General features: G+C 39.7%; 1 protein-coding gene across 19 annotated transcripts in view; it reads right to left on the bottom strand.

Annotated features, from left to right (window-relative positions):
* Positions 1-20,604, bottom strand: part of ACACA (acetyl-CoA carboxylase alpha) — a 279,058-nt gene that overhangs the window by 55,700 nt on the left and 202,754 nt on the right. For 18 of the 19 annotated variants that reach the window (XM_015078426.3, XM_053212303.1, XM_015078421.3 and 15 more), the window contains 2 exons: positions 18,666-18,786; positions 17,964-18,074 (listed from right to left, as the gene is read on the bottom strand). In XM_015078426.3, the coding sequence (XP_014933912.2) occupies positions 17,964-18,074; positions 18,666-18,786 (232 nt within the window). Of the gene's footprint in view, positions 1-4,708; positions 16,218-17,963; positions 18,075-18,665; positions 18,787-20,604 lie in introns of those variants that run through there. The other variant, XM_027034321.2, reaches the window with a different exon arrangement.

Here is a 20,604-nt window from a genome sequence, read left to right as displayed (position 1 = left end):
AAAGAATATTCAATGGAATAAAGACAGTCTCTTCAGCAAGTGGTGCTGGGAAAACTGTACAGCGACATGCAGAAAAATGAACCTGGACCACTTTCTTACACCATATACAAAAAGAAACTCAAAATGGATGAAAGACCTAAATGTAAGACAGGAAGTCATCAAAATCCTCAAGGAGAAAGCAGGCAAAAACCTCTTTGATTTTGGCTGCAGCAACTTCTTACTCAACATGACTCTGGAGGCAAGGGAAACAAAAGCAAAAATGAACTACTGGGACCTCATCAAAATAAAAAGCTTCTGCACAGCGCAGGAAATAATCAGCAAATCTAAAAGGCAACTGACAGAATGGGAGAAGATATGTGCAAATGACATATCAGATAAAGGGTTAGTATCCAAAATCTATAAAGAACTTATCAAACTCAACACCCAAAAAACAAATAATCTAGTGAAGAAATGGGCAAAAGACATGAACAGGCACTTCTCCAAAGAAGATATCCAGATGGCCAACCGACACATGAAAAAAATGCTCAACCTCACTGATCATCAGGGAAATACAAATCAAAACCACAATGAAATACCACCTCACACCTGTCAGAGCTGCAAACGTTCACAACGTAGGCAACAACAGATGTTGGAGAGGATGTGGAGACAGAGGATCTCTTTTATACTGTTGGTGGGAATGTAAACTGGTACAGTCACTCTGGAAAACAGTATGGAGGTTCCTGAAAAAATTAAAAATAGAACTACCCTACAACCCAGCAATTGCACTACTATGTATTTATCCAAGGGATACAGGTGTACTGTTTCAAAGGGGCACATGCACCCCAATGTTTATAGCAGCACTACCAACAATAGCCAAAGTATGGAAAGAGCCCAAATGTCCATTAACAGATGAATGGATAAAGAAGATGTGGTATATATATACAATGGAGTATTACTCGGCAATCAAAAATAATGAGATCTTGCCATTTTCAACTACGTGGATGGAACTAGAGGGTATTATGCTAAGTGAAATTAGTCAGAGAAAGACAAATATATGACTTCACTTATATGACGACCTTAAGATACAAAACAGATGAACATAAGGGAAGCAAAAATAATATAAAAACAGGGAGGGGGACAAAACATAAGACAGTCTTAAAAATGGAGAACAAACAGAGGGTTACTGGAGGGGGTGTGGGGAGGAGGGATGGGCTAAATGGGTAAGGGACATTAAGGAATCTACTCCTGAAATCATTGTTGTACTATATGCTAACTAACTTGGATGTAAATTTAAATAAATAAAATAAAATAAAATAAAATAAAATAAAATAAAATAAAATAAAATAAAATAATTGAAAATGAACTCATTCTATGAGGCCAGCATTACCCTGGTAACAAAACCACAAAGCCCCACAAAAAAATTTACAGACCAATATCCCTGATGAACATAAATGCAAAAAATCCTCAAAAAAACGATTAGCAAACTGAATTCAACAATACGTTAAAAGGATAATACATGTGGAAGGATAGTTCAATACCTGCAAATGAATGAATGTGATACCCCACATTAACAAAAAGAAGTATAAAAATCACATGATCAGGGGCTCCTGAGTGGCTCAGGCAGTTAAATGTCTGACTCTTGATTTTAGCTCAGGTCATGATCTCACAGTTTGTGAGTTTGAGCCCCGCGTCAGGCTCTGGGCTGACAGTGTGGAGCCTGATTGGGATTCTCTCTCTCCCTCTCTCTCTGCCCCTCCCCTGCTGGAGCTCTCTCTCTCTTGCTCAAAATAAATAAATATATGTTAAAAAAAATTATATGGTGTCAACAGATGCAGAAAAGCATTTTGCAAAAACTCAATGTCCATTTATGATAAAAATTCTCAACAAAAAAAAGGGTACACAGGGAACATACCTCAACATAATAAAAGGCATAGATGACAAAGCAACAGCTAATACCATACGCCAACAATGAAAAGCTGAAAGCTTTTTCTCTAAGGTCAGGAACAAGATAAGGTGGTACCCAAACTTTTTAATGCTTTATTTATGTTTTGAGAGAAAGAGAGAGAGAGAGAGAGAGAGAGAGAGAGAGCAAGCTAGGGAGGGGCAGAGAGAGAGGGAGACGCAGAATCTGAAGCAGGCTCCAGGCTCTGAGCTGTCAGCACAGAGCCCGACACAGGGCTTGAACTCACGAACTGCGAGGTCATGACCTGGCCTGAAGTTGGACGCTTAACCGACTGAGCCACCCAGGCGCCCCCATGACCACTTTTATTCAACATAATATAGGAAGTCTTAGTCACAACAATCAGACAAGAAAAAGAAATAAAAGGCATCTAAGTTAGAAAAGAAATAAAACTGTCATGATTTGCAGATGATGTGATACTATTTACAGAAAATCCCTAAGACTCCACCAAAAAAACTATTAGAACTGGGGTACCTGGGTGGCTCAGTTGGTTGGGCATCTGACTTCAGCTCAGGTCATGATCTCGTGGCTTGTGAGTTCAAGATCCATGTCAGGCTCTGTGCTGACAGCTCAGAACCTGGAGCCTGCTTAGGATTCTCTGTCTAACCTCTCTGTCTGCCCCTCCCCGCTCGCTCATGCTTGCTCTCTGCTCTCTCTCAAAAATAAATAAACATTAAAAAAAAAAAAAAACTATTAGAATGAATAAATGAATTTAGTAAAGTTCCAGGGTATAAAATTAATATGCATAAATCTGTTGCATTTCTATAGACTAATAATGAAGCAGCAGAAAGAGAAATTAAGAAAACCATCCCACTTAAGCAAGTGCAACAAAAAGAGTAAAATGCCCAGAACTAAATTTAACCAAGGAGGTGAAAGACTTGTACTCTGAAAACTATGAAACACTGATGAAAGAAATTGAAGAAGACACAAATAAATGGAAAGATATTCTATACTCACGGACTGGAAGAATTAATGTTGTTAAAATGTCCACACTACCTAAAGAGTCAATGGACTCTCCATCAAAATACTCTATCAAAATGGCATTTTTCACAGAACTAGAACACATAATCCTAAAATGTCTATGGAACCACAAAAGATCCAAATAGCCAAAGCAATCTTGAGAAAGAAGAACAAAGCTGGAGGTATCACATTTCCTGATTTCAAATTATATTACAAAGCTATAAGTAATCAAAAGATTATGGTATTGGCACAAAAACAGACCTATAGATCAATGGAACAGAATAGAGGGTCTAGAAATAAATCCATGCTTACACAATTAATTTTCAACAAAGGGTGCAAGAATATACAATAAGGAAAAGACAGTCTCTTTAATAAACAGTGCTGGAAAAACTTGACAACTACATGCAAAAGAATAAAAAGAATAAAATTGGACTATTTTCTTACACCATATACAAAAAAATACTCAAATACTTAAATGTAAGACCAGAAGCATAAACCCTGGAGAAGAAAACATAGGGAGTAAGTTTTTTGACATGCCTTAGCAATATGTTTTTTGGATTGGTCTCTTTAGGCAAGAGCAATAAAAGCAAAAATAAACCAATGGGACTTCATCAAACCAAAAAGATACTACATAGTGAAGCAAACCATCAACAACACGAAAAGGCAATCTAATGAAAGGGAGAAGATATTTGTAAATGATATATTCAATAAGGGGTTAATATCCAAAATATATAAAGAATGCACACAATTCAGTATCACAAAAATGAACAATCCAATTAAAACACAAAGGACCTGAATAGACATTTCTCCAAAGAAGACATACAGGTGGCCAACAGGCACGTGAAAAGATCCTCAACATCACTAATCATCAGAGAAATGCAAACCAAAACCACAAAAAGATTATCATCCCACATCTGTCAGAATGGCTAGTACCAAAAAAATAAGACAAGTGTTGGACAATGATGAGAAAAAAAGGGAACGCTACCTGCACTGGTGATGGGAATACAAACCAGTGCAGCTACTGTGTAAAACAGTATGGAAGTTCTCCTAAAATTAAAAATGGGGCACCTGGCTAGCTCAGTAGGTAAAGTGTGCAACTCTTGATTTCAGGGTTGTGGGTGTGAGCACTGTATTGGGTGTAGAGATTACTTTTTAAAAATTAAAAGAAAAAATTAAAAACAGAATTACCATATGACCCAGCAATTCCACTTCTGGGTATTTAACCAAACAAAATGAAAACACTAATTCGAAAAGATACATGCTCTTCTATGTTCACTGCAGCATTATTTACAATAGCCAAGGTATGGAAGCAGCCTAAGTGTCTATCAATAGATGAATGGATAGTGGAGATGTGTGGCATGTGGGTATCACAGAATATTACTCAGCCATAAAAAAAGTCTTGCCAATTGTGATGATATGGATGGACCTAAAAGTTACTATGCTAACTGAAATAAATCTGAGAAAGACAAATACCATTTTATTTACATGTGGAATCTAAAAAACAAATGAACAGGCCACAGACAGACTCAGAAAACAGAATGGTGGTTGCCAGAGGGATGAGTGTGTGTGTGTGTGTGGTGGGGGGTGGACAAAATAGGGTACAAATTTCCAGTTACAAAATAAATAAATCATCGGAACGTAATGTGCAATATAGAGAATATAGTTAACAATATGGTAACAACTCTGTATGGTAACTGACGGTAGCTAGTTGTATGGTAGTGATCATTTCATAATGTAGTATACAACTGTTGAAGCACTTACTTTATATACCTGAAACCAGTATGATATTATATGTCAAGTACACTTGAACTCTTATCTCCTTTATAATCCATTCCCTTCTCCCCGGCTTTCTGCCTCAACAGTTCTGCCGTTTCTAGGATGTTCTACAAATGGAGTCATATACTACATGCTATTTGGAGTCTAGTTTCTTTCAGTTAGTTTAACACATCTGAGATTCATTCATGCTGACGTAGGTGTCAGTAGTTCCTTTCAACTGCCGAGTAGTATTCCATTTTATGGAAGTACCACAACTTGCTCATCTGTTTGCCTCTTGGTGGACAGGTGGGTAGTTTCCAATTCGGGGAAATTATGAATAAAGCTGCTATAGACATTCGTGGACAGGTTTTTGTGTGGATATATATTTTCATTTCTCTTGGGTAATACCCAGGAATAGGATTGCTACATCATATGGTAAATGCTTATGTTTATTTTTTATTAAAAAAAATTTTTTTTTACATTTATTTATTTTTGAGAAACAGTGAGACAAAGCGTGAGCGGGGGAGGGGCAGAGAGAGAAGGAGACACAGAATCTGAAGCAGGCTCCAGGCTCTGAGCAAGCGGTCAGCACAGAGCCTGATGCGGGGCTTGAACCCACGAACTGTGGGATCATGACTTGAGCTGAAGTCGGTGGACCCTCAACCAACTGAGCCACCCAGGTGCCCCTGTAAATGCTTATTTTTTAAAAAAAAGAATGCTAAACTTTATTTTTTTATTGAAGTATAATTAACACACATTGTTGTATTAGTTTCAGGTATACAATATAATGAAGCAATTCTACATAATAGTGCTCATCTAGATAAGTGTACTTTTAATCTTCCTCACCTATTTCACCCATCCCCCCTTCTACCTCCCCTCTGGCAACCACCATTTTGTTTTCTGTATTAAGAGTCTGGTTTTTGACTCTCTTTTCCTTTGTTCCTTTGTTTTGTTTCTTAAATATGAGTGAAACCACATGGTATTTGTCTTTCTCTGACTGGCTTATTTCACTTAGCATTATACCTTCCGGGTTCATCCATGTTGTTGTAAATGGTAAGTTCTCATTCTTGTTTATGGCTGGAGTAAACTTTTTCAAAGTGGCTGTACTATTTCACATTTTTACTAATATGTATAAGAGTTCCAGTTGTTCTGCACTCTCACCAATACTTAGTATTGTCAGTTAAAAATTTTATCAAAAGAATTTTTTTCCTTTATTTTAGTGGTGCCTAATTGTGGTTTTTAATTTGCATTTCTCTAATGACTAACGATAAGCATCCTTTCGTGTGCTCTTTTACCATCCTCCTATCTTTTTTGCTGAAATTTCTGTTCAAATTTCTTAAAATTAATTAAATTTAAGCCATTCAAAAATTTTTTATGTTTATTTTTGAGAGAGAGAGCAGAGACAGAGCACAAGCAGGGGAGGGATAGAGAGAGAGGGAGACACAGAATCCGAAGCAGGCTCCAGGTTCTGAGCTGTCGGCACAGAGCACGACGTGGGGCTCAAACCTGTGAACTGTGAGATCATGACCTAAGCCGAAGTCAGAAGCTTAACTGACTGAGCCACCCAGACATCCCCTGAATAACAATCTTCTATCATATGCTTTCAAAAGATGGAAATTAAAAAAAAAAAAATCCCAATGGTTTTCTGACAAGGACAGAAGATGTGAGGTTGGTGTGGAAAGACAGAGGGCTGTGTGACTGTCTGTGCCCACCAGTGGCTAGGCAAAGAGTCTGGTGCTCGCTGGGGTCTGGTTTCTTGTGGAGTAGCACTTAACAGTTCATCTTGGCATCCTTTTTCTTTTTTTTAAGGATTATATATTTTTGAGAGAGAAAGACAGGGAGAGAGAGAATCCCAAGCAGGTTCCATGCTGTCAGTGCAGGGCCTGATGTGGGGCTGGATTCCATGAACCGAGCCAATATCAAGAGTTGGGATGCTTAACCAACTGAGCCACTCAGGCGCCCTTGGGCAGCCTGGTTTGTTTGTTTTGTTTTCTCATTTACATCTGGTGGGCAGCAATTTTACTTTTTTTTTTTTAATTAAAAAAAAATTTAATGTTTATTCATTTTTGAGAGAGAGAGAGTCAGAGCATAAGCAGGGGAGAGGCAGAGAGAGAGGGAGACACAGAATCGGAAACAGGCTCCAGGTTCCGAGCCGTCAGCAGAGAGCCCGATGTGGGGCTCAAACCCTCGAACCGTGAGATAATGACCTGAGCCAAAGTCGGACGCCCAACCGACTGAGCCACCCAGGCACCCCTTACTTTTTACCTTTAGATCACATGAAAAGCCTGTAACTGTTTTTCAAGTCTAAATTTGAAGCTCCATGAAAGCAGAAATCATAACCACAGCGTAAGGATAGAACTTTATACATAACAGGCATGCAATAAATGCATGTGAACTGCCATAATTCTTGGCGCTCTACAAAACCTCAGCTTTAATTTATATTTTCAGCAAGTCGAACTAACATAAGCAAAAGAAATCTTCCACATTAGTGTTATAATGTGTAGCAGCTTTCTTAAGCAAAATGTTTTTCAATTGTCCCATCCTTTTAGTTTTCCCTAATGCAAACATTGGGTTTTTATTTCAAAATTCCTTACCTGAGCTAGAATTAAGCTAGCAACTCTATCTAATATAAAGTCATATTATATTAGGGTTGCTCTACTGAGCTGCATAACCCTGCTTCATCTGTTGAGAAAAGGCATATTTTATCAATGGGTCAGATAGAAAATGAAGATATTCCAAACTTGATTATATGTTCCAGTGGTCCTCACTTCTATTTGCATCTTATGCTGTTAGTGAAATTTGGGTGGGTTCTTTTCCTTAATAACACTGATTTCTCAATTTCTCTTATGTGCATGCGATTTTGAAAGGCTTAAATTCCAGACACTGAGGCATTATTAAAATTAGGAACCAGTCAGGAATCAACCAGAAGAACTTGAAGCCTGGGCATGGTAATCTGTAGTTCAATCTAAACAGCTCTTAAAGATTCTCCTTTCATAATTCAACACTCCTGACTGTGTACATTAGCTGATTAGACTATGTGAAGGTGGCCACTCTGAGAGGGAACATAGCTAGATTTGGATCCAGCACAGGGGACATCTGGAATGATGAACAGCCAGGAGCTAGGTTTCTAAACAGTCTCGTTTCCTGCATCTTTATCATATTCACACAGCAGTCTGCGCACAGCCTGAGCCCAGGTCTGTCTTTCTTCTAGGAAAGGCTGGAGTCCTTGCATTCCTAATCTACCAATGTGTGCAGCTCTTGCACTTTTAATTTATGAGTGTTTAGGGGGGAACTCTCTGACTTGGGAACATATTGGTTCGGTCTAATGCTTGGAGATTATTAAACTTGGAGCTATGCTCCACTATCAAGTCTACAGATCTTTTATTTAGAAGATATGGTGCTCTAAATGCACAAAGAGCTCCCTGTCACCTTCACATTAAAGCCCCTAGTGCCTGGTAAATGGAATTATATAGCTGTCATCTCCTTTCCCCAAAGTTTTAAGAGTACAATGGGCTCATTTTTTCACACTCCATCCCAGCTTCAGAACTAAGAGACCTACTTTGTATTGATTTAAGGTCTCAGAAATAAATAAACCTGCTTCACTGCTGTGATTCACAACAAATTCATGATACACTATTGCATGATATATTTCAAGCTCTTGCTCTGGCTCTCTTTTTCCTCTGGTGAGTGATGGGGGAGGTGGGAGGTAGTGGGGAGCTGCAAAGCTGACAGCCTGATGGTTATTGGAGATGGCTGCTGACTGCAAATCCAAGAAAAAGACACTGTTGGAGGACTATGAGTTGGGGTTTTTTTTTTTTTTCCTTTTTTTTTTTATGGGGGAGCAGAGGTGAGAAGCTAATTTCCTTGGGTTTCAGGCTTGGGCTGGGGAGAAGAAAGGTTAAGGGGAGAAGATAAGGGTAAACGGAATAGGCAAAGCTTCCAGTGAACGCTAATTTGCAAAGACAGAGCTATAAACATTTGTAGAAAGAGAGAAAGGTGAAGAAAATCCAGCGTAAGAAGGTGTAACATAGGAATGACTGGAAAATGAAACAGCTGAACTGCTCCATTTAAGGGATCCTGTTAACAGTCCTAAGAAGGCACTCAGCTTGAGTTTAGGGACAATGTTTTATTAGAGGCAGAAAGTGCAGAGACCCTGCATGGCACAGAATCTGTGAGATAGAGGCATTTCTTCACTCTAAAACTCAGGAAGCAGCACAATGCTAGAAGTTGAAACGGATCACTCCAGAGACAGGGTAGAGAGATGACAAAGGGCTACACGTAGAAAGTGAGCCAGAGATTGCTGAGGTGAGAGGTAATAAATTCTAGCATTTTAGATTTGGTTGTGTGCCCTTAGAGCTTTAGAGTATCTCAGTCTACAGTCATCTTCACTGATTCCTGAAATAAGTATTACCTAACTGTGGACCCAATGAGTTTTAACTAAATACAGTTTTACCTAAATACACAGAACCCAAGGGGCACCTGGGCCGCTGTTGGTTAAGCACCAACTTCGGCTCAGGCTATGATCTCATAGTTTCTGAGTTTGAGCCCCAAATCGGGCTTCGTGCTGACAGTATAGAGCCTGCTTGGGAGTCTCTTCTGCCCCTCCCCCACCCTCTCTCAAAATAAATAAGTAAACGTAAAAAAAAAAAAAAAAAAAAAGAATACACAACACCCAAGAACCTCCAACTGTGTACAGGGCCAACAAGTCAGGTGGTGGAGAAGCAGGAGATAATAAGGCTCTCAAAACCTTGCATGACACCTTGCAGCAGACCCCTAACCTACAGAGTACTTCCAACTGGTGTACATTTTAGCTGTTCTCTTATAATTGCTACTTATTTTGCCGTTTTGGCTGGCAAGAATGTTATTTCTGAATCCAGTTTCCTTTCTATCTTTGGATAGCATTTTCATCTTTAATCTGTTAAGACAAAGCCAGATTCTGGGGCGCCTGGATGGCTCAGTCGGTTGAGCATCCGACTTCGGCTCAGGTCACGATCTCGCGGTTCGTGAGTTCGAGCCCCGCGTGGGGCCCTGGGCTGATGGCTCAGAGCCTGGAGCCTACTTCCGATTCTGTGTCTCCCTCTCTCTCTGCCCCTCCCCTGTTCATGCTCTGTCTCTCTCTGTCCCAAAAATAAATAAACATAAAAAAAAAAATTAAAAAAAAAAAAAAAAAGACAAAGCCAGATTCTGAAAACAAAGTACACGGGAAAGATTGTGGTTCCATTCAATTCCATACAGGTTACACCATAATACTGGGAGTTGCTTTGTTAATTCTGAACACTACTTTTTAAGAGGAATTGGTCTGTACAATCGAACAGGCTGTAGCTAAATGTGAACTTCATACAGATGAAAGGGATTGGCTCATAAAGTACTGAGCTCCCCTTCAGTTGAGGTTTTCAAGCATAACTGAATGAATGTTAGGCAGTAACATGTTACAGAGGAAATTTGAACAATGGTTGAGTGGTTGGACTTTTGAGGATCTTCCACTCCCGATAATTATAATTCTATGGCTACTTGCTGTCATCAATAGTTATCATTAACACCACCACTACCATATCGCATTTATTTTTCTGTAATATGGATAAGAAATGAGATTAACAAAGTTTTTAATTACTATTCTTTACAACTCCTATTCCTAATCTTGTTACAATGTAATAACTTCATATATCACTAACATGTAATCTCACTAGTATATAACACCCTAATATGTAGCAACTATTTTATTTTGTTTATATTTTTAAGTTTATTTATTTATTTTGAGAGAGACAGAGACTGTGTGAGTCGGGGAGGGGCAGAGAGAGAGGGAGACAGAGATTCCCAAGCAGACTCCACACTGTCAGTATGGAGCCTGATGCAGAGCTTGAATTCACAAACTGTTAGATCATAACCTGAAATGAAACCAAGAGTCAGACACTTAACCAACTGAGCCACCCAGGTGCCCCTGCAGCAACTTTTAGACCCTACCTACCCTCCTTCCCAATCTATTCTCTCTCTGCTCCAGCCTAACATGGTTCCCTGGCTACAAATCAATAGATATAGCATAACAGAATACTAAAAGTTCAAGAGAATTTAAGATTAAGAGATCCTCTGGTCTTCACCTTAGGGTGGGAAATGTATTTTATAAAAAGGAAATTGAGGCCCAAACAGAAGAAAGTCCAGTTATTTACCTAGTAAATTCAGGGAGCAGAATGATGAAAAGTTTTTGTTTGCCTTTTTTTTAATCTAAAAGTTTCGTTAACTTCAAAAAGTTTGAGCATTTATAATAGGTTGTCAAACATAATAATTCCTGAGTCTGTATTTAATGCCCTAGGCAGGGCCTCAGAGCACTCACTCCATCTAGAAGTTCAGTACTGATACTTGTTTTAGGTTCTCCCAAGTCATTAGTTTCCAAGCCACTGTACCCACACAGGGCTCTCTTAGTCAGAGGCAACTTCTCTAATGGAGCTCTGAAGGGAAATTCTACCCTGCAAGATCTCTAAACCAGACAGCTGGGGATCAGGCTGAGGGTAGATCATGACTCACTGATGGAGTCAAACATACCTAGTACAGTTTTCTACCAAACCCGAGGAACATCAAATGAAAAAACAAAATGGGGGCGGGTTTGCCCATATTTTGTGTGTGGGTATTGGGGTCCAGGGGAACAGGGTTTGAAAACTAAGAAGATGTGCCCATAGCAATCCTTTCTGAGAACTCATTCATAATGCTAAAGCGAGGCTTACTCAGAAAGGAAGCTCAAATGCCCTCTTTAAAAGGAGAGCGATCCCATCTGGAGCTTCCGGAGTACAGGGACTGTCTATTGTGAAAATAGGTAGTTAGGGACTTTTAAAAATGCAAATTGCTGGTCTGATCCTTAGAGTGATTATGGGCTATTGTATCAACAAGTCCTTAGGGACTACTGTAGACAGATGACTGACACATATACTGCCCTATCAGGACCCAATAGGGTGCCTCTGACGTTAATGGCTTTCCAAAGTGCAGTGATTGTCTTTGGATAACATCTATTGGGAAAGTCAATACATGAATGTACTGCCATGGTGAGGACGGACATTTAACATTTTCTTAAAGGAATTTTTGCCTTCAAAGGATCAGAAAGATGTTTTGTTTATATTTCCTTTCCAGGGTCTGGACAATGTGTTGCAATGAGAAAGAACCCTAAATTCAGCTTAGGGAACACTACAACAGTGTCAGTGACTTACCTATATTAACTCATTTAATCCTCATAAGACCTGGTAAATAGGTACTATTATTATCCTCATTTTACAGTTAATACAACTGTGACCCAGAAAAGCTAAGAAAATTGCCCAAGGTCACACAAGCTAGTAGGTGGAAGAACCAGGAATTAAACCCAGGCAATTGGGCTTTAGTGTCCATGCTCTTTAAATTATGTGAAGTTACAATGCTGCCTCACAGCAAGAGCTAAATAATCTCTTTTTTCAAAAAAATATTTATTTACTATTTTTTTAAGTAATCTCTACACCCAATGTGAGGCTCAAACTCATGACCCAAGACCAAGAGTCACCTGCTCCACCGACTGAGCCAGCCAGGTGCCCCTCTCTTCTTCCCTTCTTGAGTCTCTGTAACTCTTTCATGTTGCATGTCACAAAGTCATGGGTGCATATGGAGAATGTACAGTGCAGGTCCCCAGTCCTACAAGCTTGTGGGAGGAGCTCTGATGTTGCACATAACAGAGTGAGCAACGACTTCACATTTCATATTGCACAAATACATAAAAATGTGTTTGCAAACTGAGATCCAGAGGACTTGCATCAAGTCTCAAAAACAAGATTAGAATTAGGGCCCTACGGACCGAACATATATAGCCCTAGCCACACCATCATATAATTTCTTTTTTCCTGGCAGATTCAGTGGAAACAGGGGCCTGATCTTGGTAAAGGAGATGAGATTATGGCATCCCCCCCCGTCCCTAAAGCACAAGTTTTATCTTTTATTTATTTTTTTAATGTTTACTTATTTTTGAGAGACCAGAGCATGAACAGGAGAGGGGCAAAGAGACAGGGAGACACAGAATCGAAAACAGGCTCCAGGCTCTGAGCTGTCAGCGCAGAGCCCAATGCAGGGCTTGAACTCAAGATCTCGAACTGCAAGATCATGACTTGAGCTGAAGTTGGACACTTAACCGACTGAACCACCTGGGCACCCCACGCAGAAGCTTTAAAATGTCACATAACAACTCCTGAACGAATCTATAATTCCATTTCTCACAGTCATTGGTACATGCCTTACCTCCACAGACAATTAGGACAGGCTATAAATTGAAAATCCTGATTTCTCTGTGTATACCTCAAGTCTGGGGGATGGAGTGAGGACTAGCTGGCTCTGGTCTACATCAGTGTTACCTTACAACGCTAGGTCCTTCCAGCCTATCCACCACCTAATGTATTAGAGACATTACATAGGAACAGGAATGGTGGAATAGGGGAAGTAAATCTGAAAGTTACTGGAAATATCCAATGGTACCTTGACTCAGAAGTTTATTTCTGTACAAACTGTCTCAGCCCCTTAAGGATCTAACTTACCAGTTCCCCAAGCACACTGGTTGCTGCCTTTGGCAGGCTAGCGTGACACTCTTCCAGCAGGTTAGTATCACATCCATCAGTGTGTGCCTGCCTTACCACTCAATGAGGCATTCTGAGAAATCTGCCACCTACAGCCTACAGTTTGTAGAGCTAAGAACCTATGGTCTTCTACCTTGGGGGGGCATGAAATAGCAGACCCTTACAAGCTTCTCTTATTTATGTCATCATGCCCATGACATTTGGACAAAAAGGGAAATGACCAGGCCTTGTGGATACTAAGCAGAGGGGACTGAGCTCATCTTTTTTTTTTTTTTTAAAGTTTTTTTATTAAAAAATTTTTTAATGTTTATTTATTTTTTAGAGAGAGAGAGAGAGACAGAGTGTGAGTGGGTGAGGGGCAGAAAGAGAGGGAGACACAGAACCCAAAGCAGGCTCCGGGCTCTGAGCTCTCAGCACAGAGTCCAACACGGGGCTTGAACCCATGAACCGAGCGTGAGATCATGACCTGAGCCGAAGTCATACACCCAACTGACTGAGCCACCCAGGCGCCTCTATTTATTTTTGAGAGAGAGAGAGAGAGAGAGAGAGCGCGCAAGTGGGGTAGAGGTAGAGAGAGAGAGAGAGAGGAGAGAGAGAGAATCCCAAGCAGGCTCTGCACCGTCAGCGCAGTGCCCGGTGTGGGGCTCGAACTCATGAACTGTGAGATCATGACCTGAGCTGAAATCAGGAGTCAGACACTTAACCAGTTGAGCCACCCACGCACCCTAGGACTGAGCCCATCTTGAATAAAACTTGAGGACGTGGAAGTTCATGTTCTGATGCAGATTTAGTCTTTGCCAATGGAACCAAGTCACTTTACCTCTTACTGTTGTAGTCTTCCCATCTGTAAAACAGCCTTGACACCACTAGCCCACTCCAGAAGTTAGCAAGGGGGCTGGACTGATGTTAAGTTTCAAATAGAGTCATCCAGACTGCTTCTAATCACCAGCCCAATGCCTTTTGTTCAAATAGCAAATCTTGTGCGGCACTTATGAAAACCCAGATACTACACCCCTCCTCAACTTGGTAATATTTTGAATGTTTTACAAGTAACTACAGGCAACAGAGAACAAGATAGACAAGGAAAGAGAATATATAAATACTGAGATAACAGGGGGAAAGGGATAAAAATATGAATGCAGGAAGCACTTGGAACAAAAGACACAGTGGCAAAGGACAGTGCCTGTGAATAAAATGTGTAAATGTACAGTAAAACCACTGAAAGTAAAAAACAGGAAACTGCCAGAGCATTTATATTTTATTTGCAGGTTACTACTGTTGGCTACAAAAAGAAATCCTTTACAAAGTAAGAGTCTTTGGAAGCAAAAAGGTAGGAAGGTCTGAACTAATTAAAAACAGGTCGGCTAACGACAGGCAACATCACGTGTGCACTGAGATGGAGTGTAGCCATAAAAGCTTGACACATACATGCAATGTATTAAGTTGGGAATGTGTGTCTCTCTAGCTTCATATCTATTAAAGGAACAAACAATTTACATGTTGCTGTATTACAGAAGTATGATATGTGGTGTGTCAACCCTTTCTCTTCAAATTGAACCATGTTAAGTCAAATCAGTGATGGGGGGGTTGGGGGTGGGGAGGGGAGGAGAAAAGCAGGGAGAAAGAAAGTTTCAAAAAAATCTCTGCCTCAGCAAAAGTTTTCATTAAAATTTTAGACAAATGATCCCTGTGTCCTTCTCCCTTGCTGCCTGGGGCTCCATGCTATTTCTATGCAAATAACAACCTCGTGGTTTATATCTTATTATTTCCACCGGAGCTGCAGCGACATGACCTGAGACGTGTAAGAGGTTGGGGGGGGGGGGGGGGAGGTGGGTGGGAATTGGAGAGGAAAGAGAAAGAGAGAGAAAGAGAGAGGGAGAAAGGGAGAGAGAGATGGAGTGGGTGTTCACTCAAGTGTGAAAAAATATTGTCAGGAGTGAGCGTCAAGAACAAAAAAAAAATTGCAGGGATAACGTGTTTATTTCAGTCCCCCCACCCCCAACCCCCACCCTCCACCCTACCCCCCCTTGCAAACCAGCACCTTTTAAAATTCATTGGGCATCAGGCGATCATGCACAATCCATCTGCTTTCACTTTATCATTTGCATTTCATGCCTCCTGGCTTTTGATGTGCTGATACTTTGATGCAGTCAGGAGACGCGCATTATCATTATTTCAATTTTCAAAGGGGTCAACGGGATCGGCACTTGCACACACAGATTTCTTTTTTCCTACAACCTCTGCACACCCCTCCTTTCCTATTCTTCACCCCAATGTTTAACATAAAGGATGAAGACTCAAAAAGGCGGGGGTCAAATGTTTACAGTCTAAAAGCTTGCATATACCACCTACATTTCCACTTTGCACAGGTACACGCATACTCGAGCAAAATAGTCAAGGCTTAAGGAGGTTCTACAGTGTTTTCAGACACACACAAAGACTTTCTCACATATGGATACTCAGGGAGGCACACGGAGAGAAAGAGAGGGATCTGGAAACAAGATACAGACACAAAGAGACAAGAGAGACCAGCACTCACGCAGGAAGAGACGCGCACTCAAAGTAACCTGCACACACCCATAAGAGACATTACCACAGAAAGAAAGGCACACAGAGATGTTGAAAGATACTAGTACACACAAAGACGAAACATGCAAAGAGTGAGTCAGAGGGAGCAATCTATGCTTGCAGCTTCCGTATAGTTTCCTTTTTCATACTGGATAGGCAAAGGGGCGGATAGGACGTTCTGAATGAATTTGCATGAAATCGGGTGTCTTCCAACAATACGTCTGTGTACTTAAGAGGCACTGACATGAAGACAGTGAAGCAGGCAGAGCAGGATTAGGTAACCTTTATAACTTGATCACTCCCTTCAGCTACAAATGATCATGTCCTTCTGGAAATGAGCATTGTTTGGTAAGTTACAGCTGCAGCTTTCCTTGTCCTTTCCCCTGCAACCACACTTCTCCTTTAACAAGCAGCCCTGCAGGCTAGGAAGAAGGGGAACATAATAAATCTCATCAGAACAATTCAACTAGATTTTAAGAAAAATTCCCTAATGCTTCCTTTATGACACAAATGAAATTCAACTGGCAAGTTTTTAGGCAAAAAACAAAAACCAAACAAACAAAACCCCCCAGCAGTAACAATACCTTTGCTTTGTGTATTATTCTTTGTGTATAACATGTTCATAGGGAGAAAATAAGAAAATGTAATGAAATACCCTTCAGAAATTAGCTCCCTGTCCAGGTATGGGAATACTCGTGTCTTTTTTAAATTCCATCTTTACAGATAATCATACCTACAATTCTTTGCGACATTCATCAATATCTCATCCTAAGAAGGTATCCAAAAGAGCAACTTAAAAAAAAAATTAAGACTCTCAGCAGTTTCTCCCACTGCAATAACCTCCTTCAGTAGTGGCAGTTCACAATGTCTATTTTTAAGCTACTCTCCTAAAGGGGAGTGGGGTATGCAAGTTTGCCACTGTTAGCACAGCTCTGTCTTTCCTTAGAGGGAAAAGCAAGCCCAGAGAAGGATACAGACCTCTTAAGGAATGCAGACAGCAAACTGCATCAGACGATTCTCCTCATTTCTGACATCTCCAAAAGCTAATTGGACCAATGGATATATCCACTTTTAAAAAATGAGGTAACAGGACACTTACTTCCTATCCTTCCACTGCAAAGTCAAGGCTTGATAAAGTTTGCACAAGTCCAGTAAACCCAGTAGTTGATACAATTCAGCGTGCATATAACTCCACAAGATAAATCATCAAATCGTATAAGAGAGAAGAAAAGGGAACTGAAACTGTAATGAGGACCAACACTTTGTGCCAAGTGCTAGGTACTTTTGCTTATGATTTCTCATTTGATCTCCACTGTATCATTTAAGCGTGTAAGTTATTATCCCCCTTTGACAGACAAAGAAAGCTGAGGAGCTGAGAGGTTACATGAGTTGCACAAGGTCAGCCAACCAGTCCCAGACTATTACACATTCCTGGCTCTGGAGAGAAAATAATTTTCCTATGTCTGCAGAGAAGTCAGAACTACACTGTCTTTTGTATATTCAGGTATACTTAGATAGTTTTCACTCTTACAAGCGGTGACCTCACCAACCATTTTTTTTTCCTTTGGAAAAGCTCGTGAGCTTGAATTGAAAAGGCACAAGAATTTCTTTTGAAGGGATGATAAATCTCTGTCATACCCTTTCCCAGAAATCCATCCATGCATCCATCTACCCATCTTTCCATTCAATATTTACCAATTATTTCCTCTATATTCACAAATTTCTCAGAACATTAAAATGATATTGTCAACACGTTCAGAAGATGTTTCAGAGACAGCTCCACATCTGGGAATAGATCTCTTCACTTACTCACAGATGAAAGAAAGGGAAGGAGGGTAGAAAAAAAGCATTCAATTAATTCTCTTCCTAGAAAGACACTAGAACGTAAGCCCTTCAGAGCAAGAATTCTACATGGATTGTTCATGAACATATCCACAGGTCTTGGAACAGTGCCTGGCACAGAGTAGGTACTCAACATACTTGTTGAATACAATGAATGAATGAATGATTAGGTAAGCAAGGCAATGGGCAGGAAAGATGAAGATAGAGAGGAATAGATTCAGGGAGGCATGAACTGAAAGGCTTCTCCTCAATCAGAATCTTGAATTAAGAATTCACAATCATCTTCATACAGCTTCACACACTTCTCTCAGACTCTAGAAACTTACTTTGTTGAGAGCTCCAGCTCCGGTCAGAATTAAGTGAGAATTTTCAACCTGGATGGTTCTCTGTCCCAGCCGGACAAGGTAAGCTCCAATCCCAATAGCCCGGCATGTAACCTTAAAAAAGAATAAATTAAAGAGAGAGAGAGAGAGAGAATAAATTCTACATGTCACAGATTTATGTCCCCTCCCAAGCTGTAAGAACTAAGGCACAAATGTATAAAATCTACATTAATAGAAAAAAAAATTGCTTTTTAGAAAGTTTGCTTGATTAATAACAATGTTAAAAAAGCCCCACAATTTCCTGGTCAAAGAAAAGAAGGTACAGAATTCACTGAATTGGACCAAAGGGGATTAGACACAAAGGTTCATAGGCCGTTTATTTCTCTTATACTTCTTCCCATTTCATAGATGCTTGGCATCTATACTAGAGGTAAGAACAAGAAAAGTAGTTAAGAGAAGAAATTCAAGCTATTAAAATTCTCGTAGAATATTTAGAGAAATAAGAAGTTAAACTAAAGGCTAAAATGAGGTGCTAGGTTTTTCTAGGAAATTCAATTATTTACATTATCATGCACAATTAAAATAGTATTGTAGATAATTTTTAAGAAATGTTCTCATTTGGGACTGAATGGCAGAGATCGGACCAAAAAAACTCCTAGCCACACAGTCAGTTCTTCAAAAATTTCACATTCTGATAAGATTTACCAAGCTGATGGTGATAATCTCATTATAGGCCAATGAGGATTCTCCAGCAATCATTCCAGAGCCTCGAAGGTTCTCTGCTCCAAGTCCCTCTTCCTTCCCAATAATATCAGTTATCTTGTACCTATTGGATATAGCCATGCCAAATTATAAAGGTTAAACACAAGAACAACAATCCACTAAAAGAATAATCACTATTAAAAGGCTGCTAAAAGCATACTGAAAGCTTATTTAATGCCAGGGCTCTATACTCTTCTTATACTTTTCATTCATGTATCTTTCCTTCCTAGCTTGGTGCCTTTCTTCTGGAAGCAATATGGTATAGTGGAAAGAGAAAAATCTGGAATTAAGTAGACAGGTTTAAAACCCTGCTCTGACACATATAGCCATGTAACTCTGGAGATAATAGTAACTTCTATAAGATGGAGATAATGGTGTCTACCTAAGGGTTGACATGAAAGTTAAATTAAAGGAACAAAGAGAGGGCTTGACACATAGATGGCGCTCTGATTTTAGATGCCCTCTCTTACTTTCTAGAACAAGTTTCTTAAAAGCAGGGCGACTGTATATCTCTCTATAATCAGCAACAGCCATTAAATCAATAATTTTTGATACACGTTACAAAGGAATAAAAAAGTCCAGAGGCATAGTGAGAATGCTCAGGCCAATTTCTCAAGTCAAAAAATCCTTTCTCTTTCCAAGACAGGGATGAAGGGCAAGATCAAAACAGTGCACTCCCATTCCTGCTCTTTGTGAATATCAAGTGCATACACAGAGGGATCCTGGCTCTAGTCTTTTGAATAGAGGGGCAAGTAGAATGTGCATGGAAGTGAAATGCTGGCCAAGTTGTCCAGAAACCATCTTGTAGATCCAGTGGGAGCCACTCGTCTGTCTTCTCGGCAGGGGATTAGGAGTGATAGCTGATAATGGGAAGTGGGAGATGGGGAATGGAACTAATAAAAGAGAGGAAAAATATAAAGTTGGAAGCAGAGATGGGCATATATTATTTACAGTTCTGTGTGTACCCAGAAAGCTTGGCACCAGGCATAGTTTTATAAATTGAAATAATAAATATCCCATAGTGGCTCTTAAACTACTTTTTTGCCCCCATATTTCTCTGTTCCCTTCTTTCCTTACTTCTAACCTTCCACCAATTCTTTTGCTTTGCCCTTGCTGTTGGCCTCTGGCTTTGCATTTCTGCTTCTCAGATTCCCTGGCCTTTCTATTTTTAGCCTCTCCCAGGAATTCTCCATTCTTCCTTTTGCTCTGTATCTAGGCTCTAAATTCTAGAGTTATGTTACAGGTAAAGCTAATCTCCCTTAAGGGGTTAATGAGCCACAATAATTGGAGGGAGGGTTAATGTGTCCTTTCCAGAAGGCTCACATGCTATATAGTCACAAACACTCATGGGCATAGTCAGCCGTCCCTGCAAAGCAGATCTTTTCCCTCCTAAGGATTACATATTGCTTCACAGGTATTCATGACTGTTAAGTGGCATCTTCTCCCTTTGTATTACATGAAAAAGAATACAAATTTCCCATTTTCTGCTCTATGATCTGAGTCTTCTACTATTGAGACTATCGTTCCTTAAAGTAGTACCAAATTTTAATGTTATTTGTAATAAAAATCTTTGTATAGTGTAATATATATATAGTGTATACACTTTGTATAGGGTATATATAGATATATAGATAGATAGTATTTTATATATATATAAAATTTTTGATCCTCACAACAATCCAGTGTGATAGGTAATATCCTTTCCATTATTACATATAATAGCAGCCAGGATTTTTGACTGCTTACTATGTACTCAGTGCTGTGCCAACAACTTTACAAATATTAATTTACTTGATCTTCATCTTACAGATGGGGAAACTAAAACTTAGAGAAGAAAAATGACTTGCTTTAACAATAAAATATGTAAAATCAATAGCTTTCT

The sequence above is a fragment of the Acinonyx jubatus genome, chromosome E1 (genome assembly GCF_027475565.1).
Source record: "Acinonyx jubatus isolate Ajub_Pintada_27869175 chromosome E1, VMU_Ajub_asm_v1.0, whole genome shotgun sequence".
NCBI classification, from domain to species: Eukaryota; Metazoa; Chordata; class Mammalia; order Carnivora; family Felidae; genus Acinonyx; species Acinonyx jubatus.
Note: the sequence above shows the minus strand (reverse complement) of the source record. Positions and strands in the feature narration are given on the sequence as shown.